The following is a 5,049-nucleotide window of genomic DNA, read 5'->3' as shown; positions in this document are numbered from 1 at the left end:
AATTGGTTCAGTATTTTTGGAAATATAAGCGTTTAAAGTTTCGACCAATACACTATCACACAAACATGTGCTTGAATTAAAAAATAGAAAACAAAATAAGAATGCAAAACAACAACACTGCATTTAAAAACAAGTAAGAGTGCTATATTCGGCTGTGCCGAATCTTATATACCCTTCACCATAGTGTATTGTAAACATAATTGATCTAACAGTCTAGTTAATAAAAACATTAAAAAAATTTGAGTCGATTTAAGCCGAATGTTTCGGCGGCGGCTCAAGCAACTTCGACTTCGACCTCTGATTTATTGCTGGTAAATATTGACGAGACGTAGATTTTGTTTTTGTTTATCGTAAAAAAAATTGTTTTAAAAAGCACTTGGAAAAAATTTGTGTTAGTTTTAAATTTCAAACTTACATTATTCGCATAAAAATTATTGTACAATAACTCACAATCTACTCTCATATAATTGAAAACGTTTTAAATACTTTTTTCTATTCATCAAAAAATATATTTGCAAAACAAAAGGGAAAATTATTTTATTTTAACAAAAAATGCAAATCATATTTTTTTGCTGTGTATACTTTGTATGTTTGAATTCCAAACATACAAAAAAATACACAGCTGAATAAAACCACCCTGCCAGCAACTCAACTAACTTTAAATTCATTAAAAGTCGACTTTTTCATCAACTAGTTATGGTTGATACTTGGATTATTTTTAATGAAGCCAACTGACTATTTTAACATGGCGATGTCAAAGGCAGTAGTCAATTGTCCGACTCTGCATGACTTTTAAACTAACTTAAAGTTAGTTATATAATAGTTAGCTTAAATTCAGCTTAAAATTAGCTAATTTAAAGTAAGTTATATAAAAGATTGGTCGAAGTCGATTATTTTTAACGAACTAAAAGTTGGTTATTAAATTGTTAACTTGAAACTACCTCATTTATAGTCAGCTATATACTAATTATGTTATGTTAGTAATAAATTGACTTTTTAAAGCTAACTATTAGTTAATTTATTACCTTTCGCAAATAATGTAAAAAAATATTTTTTTTGTAAATTTGTTTATTTTTTATTAAAAAAAGTATAAAAACAAATTATATAACAAAAATATTTCATTTATAAAACACTTATTGTAATAAGTTATAGTTTAAAAAAGTACAAAAAACAATTAAAAAAAACAAAAATTAAAATATTAAATTCATATCACATTTATAGAAAATTTACTATACATTTAAAACAAAAAATATTTCATTTATAATAAATTATAGTTTAAAAAAGTACAAAAAACAATAAAAAAAACAAAACAAAAATTAAAATACTAAATTCATATCACATTTATAGAAAATTTACTATACATCCAAAACATTATTATTTTTTTTTGTTCTTAACACATTCTGAATGTATAAATCGTTTTTTAATAATTTTAAGGGAATTTCTTATGTCCATTTCAGGCTCGTCCGAACCAAGAGATCGACAGGCATCTATTTAAAAGAAATTTGTTATGGAAAATATATAAATATATTTCAATATATGTGTTACCTTTTAAAGCATGGTAGAAGGCTTTAAAATCTTTGAGTCGTTTTTTACCATGAACACCATCGACATTAACATCCATACAAACACGTGTTGAAATTACATCGGTAAAAGTTTTTGGTAATCGTCCTTTTAATAATGACTTCATTATATTAATCTAAGGAAAGAAATTAATTTAGTTCAAAAAATAAATATATTAACATTAGAGTCATATTTAGGTAGTACAAACTCACATAGAGATCTCGATTCTCCTCACAAATCGTGGTGTCAATTTTCTTCAGTTCCTCAACACTATTTATAGGAAACACGGAACGTAAGTTATTATTTTCATTTTCCTGATGAAGGACTCTTTCTGCCAAAACCTTCTGCTTCGCTAGGCTCTCCATTATTGCTTCGTTCTGTTTAACGATAATTTCTGCAATTAAAATAAGGTATAAATTTTTAACAAAGTACATAAATTAAAAATAATCGTGCAAAATAAATATAAATAATTATATACCTCGAAGCTCTTGCATGTTACCTGAAATTATAAATAATAGATAAAACAGATCAATTAATAAAACTTCTAATTTAATGAATTTAAATATAAAATTACTTACTATTCATTTTATTAAATTTTTCTTCAAACACTTTAAAATTAAAACAATCTTGGCAAGAATTTGTTTCCTTGGTAGATTCCGTCAATGGTTGTAAATCTATTGTACACCGTTTAATACTTGACATTTTGTTTTTTTAATTAAATACTTTATTAACTTCCACTCCGAGTGTCAACGAAAAAATGAATTGTATAATGCTTATCAAAAAGAATTTTGCCAAAAATTTTTGCATTCTATAATTCACAAAAAAAAAACAAGATAAAAACAGGTTCTTGTAAAAATCAGTGCAGGAGAAATAACCCAGATGAAAAGGACAACAGTAAATTCTGTTTACTTGTTAATTCATTAACAAGATCAAAACTGGTTTTGAATAAGAAGCAAATAAGAGAAGAGAAATAATTTAGATAACAACAACAACAGTAAATGTATGTTGTTGAGTTCACAAGCTAACAAGATAAATACTTGTTTTGAGAAAAAAAAAACAAGCTAACAAGATAAAAACTTGTTTAAAAACACAAGAGAAAGCATTACAGAATAAAACAAAAAAAATAATTTAAATATGTAATAAAACCGGTTTTGAGTAAATAACTAACAAGAGAGAACAATTTTTGTCTTTTTGCAGTTGGTAATAAAAATATGAGAAAATAACAATTGAGAGAAAATTGTTTGTAGTAAGAAAATATCAAAAACTATGCGAAAAAGAAAATCTTTCTTAGGTTTACAGTTTTATTTAATTTTGATGATACAGAGTAGAGAAAACTTAAGTACATCAAATAATTATAGTATGAAACAATGAATGTAAAATATGATTTATTAAAAATAACATTAATTCATGCATAAGTTGTTTAATGAATAGGTATAACAAAAATAAAACGTTTCAATAAAATAAAAAATTCTGTAGAAGAAAATTGAGACAAACCCATTATATTTATGTAGATAAAAACATTTTATGATTTTTTTTGCGATTAAGTCTAAAATTACTACATAATAATAATGAATATTGCATTAAAAAGTAAATAATAAATATGTTACAAAAATATTAATTAGTAATATGTATATAAACATATATTATGATGGTTATTTTTAATAAACATTAAATTTTAATTATTTGCAACCATGCAAGAGTGGCACCAAAAGAAATCGATTATCACTTGGAAATCCTGCAAACTTTAGTTCAACATCTTCAATAGGAAATTGTTCTTCATCGCCCATGTTACTAAGATCAACTAAACATGTTCCTAAAAATTTTGCTGAATCAAAAGGCTCCCGGAAAAAGCAATTAATAGTTCTGAATCGGCGTCCTAATATTGATAGAGATCCATTTCTTGAAAATCCGGTGATTTGTATGGGTATGAAAGGTCGGATAGCGCAAAAGTTGTTAGGACAAAAAGTACTTAGGAAATATTCCGACGTTAGTACACTGACAATAACTCCATTTTTTTCATTAAACTTTAATTCCCGATTCCCTGTCACCATCGTTTCGTGTTGAATTCGGATATGAATTTGTTGTAAAATTTGTGATGGCCTTTTCACATACTTTTTTAATTTTTGTAGGTAATCTTCGAAAGGATACGAGGAAAAATTTATAAGCGGTCCAAACCTTTTTACACAGTCACTAATGTGTAGAAGACCATGAACATTGTAAGATATGCTATTTTCGCCAAAAATTACCGGAAAATTTTCGACAAACAGTTCTAGTAATACTTGCGCATTTTTTACATTTCGTTCGCACGTTCTTGGACAGGATAACATACGGCAAGCGCAATGTAATAAGAGGAATTCATAGTAGAAATCGGAATGCACTCTATCCTTCAAAACTAGTATACCGGTATATAATAAAAATTGACGGAACTCGGTGGCTTTCCAATTACATAATTCTTCCAATTCTCTGGGATAACGAGAAAATTCTCGTGGGATGTATTTTTTTTAGAGATTTAAGGTGGGCGGAGATTTCAATTTTTTGTTCCTTGCTTATTTTAAAATTTGTTTTATCCGAGTTCATTCGAACGAGAATTTTTTTCATCACTCCAAGGTCGATTAAGTGCATTGGATCAAGTGGTACTTGTGTCACCATTAGTAGTCCGAACTTTTCAAAAGGTGATTGCTTACAACAAAACTCCTTTTGATGGTGGTTTAAGTATTTTCTTGATGAGAAGTCAGCATCAGAAATAAAATTTGCTGACATTGGTGAATAACACAAAACATTACCTAATTTTTTTCCAACTTGGGTACATTTTGTGCATCCGTGGGAAGATGTGTGACCAACAATACCGCAAACAAATGCTTTTGCTGGTGCATCACAAATAACAGCACGAACTTCAAAACCGATAATTTTATTTTCGATAACTATTCCATTCTCAGTTAATTCCTTTAATTCGGTTAAGAGTTCACTTAAGAAGCAGTCGATGCTACTTGGTTTACTTTTTCCAAGATACACACCAATAGCAAATACGGAAATATTGGGAAAGTTTACAATTTTTACCAATATCGGCCACAATTGAGTTCTAGAACTCTTAAACAATGGTAGTCCATCAATATTTATATCAATGCTAATTTTGTTGCAATTGTAAATACCACTTAAAATTCTTAATATTTGCTTTTTTATGCCAAAATGACAATACAAACCAGGAATAACATTTTTTATTGTAAGTTGTTCCCGTTTTTTAATGAATGAATTAGCACTTAAAGGAATATCTATATTTTCATCAAATAAAATCTGCAAGAGTTCTTCAAAACACTCGCGAGATGGTCTATTTTTGAAGTACCATTCCCCGATTTTATCTTTCAGTGTTTTTTTTCCAAATATTGTTCATTGGAGGCACTTTCAAAATTTATATTTTCAACACTTTCTTCTTCTTCCTCTTGATAATTAATAGTTGAGGAGCAGAGTTCATTCGACTCATCCGTACTGTTT

General features: G+C 27.6%; 1 protein-coding gene across 1 annotated transcript; it reads right to left on the bottom strand.

Moving 5' to 3' along the window:
- Window positions 1-1,374: 1,374 nt before the first annotated feature.
- LOC111689649 lies at window positions 1,375-2,155 on the bottom strand. Its single transcript, XM_023452122.2, has 3 exons — window positions 1,773-2,155; window positions 1,546-1,696; window positions 1,375-1,487 (listed from the first exon to the last, which is right to left on the bottom strand). Exons 1-3 carry the CDS (start codon window positions 1,992-1,994, stop codon window positions 1,375-1,377), a joined length of 486 nt encoding a protein of 161 aa, XP_023307890.2. The 5' UTR covers window positions 1,995-2,155.
- Window positions 2,156-5,049: the final 2,894 nt, after the last annotated feature.

This window comes from Lucilia cuprina, chromosome X (assembly GCF_022045245.1).
Source record: "Lucilia cuprina isolate Lc7/37 chromosome X, ASM2204524v1, whole genome shotgun sequence".
NCBI classification, from domain to species: Eukaryota; Metazoa; Arthropoda; class Insecta; order Diptera; family Calliphoridae; genus Lucilia; species Lucilia cuprina.
The sequence above is the reverse complement of the archived record's forward strand: the minus strand, read 5'-3'. Positions and strand labels throughout refer to the sequence as shown.

What these genes read in the sequence shown, in the direction of transcription:
- LOC111689649 (XM_023452122.2), bottom strand. Translation starts at nt 1,994, where the DNA reads ATGTACTTTGTTAAAAATTTATACCTTATTTTAATTGCAGAAATTATC. An exon ending in AGGAGAATCGAGATCTCTAT is followed by an intron (nt 1,697 to 1,772) that starts GTGAGTTTGTAC and finishes TTCTTTCCTTAG; the next exon opens with ATTAATATAATGAAGTCATT. An exon ending in CTTCTACCATGCTTTAAAAG is followed by an intron (nt 1,488 to 1,545) that starts GTAACACATATA and finishes TCTTTTAAATAG; the next exon opens with ATGCCTGTCGATCTCTTGGT.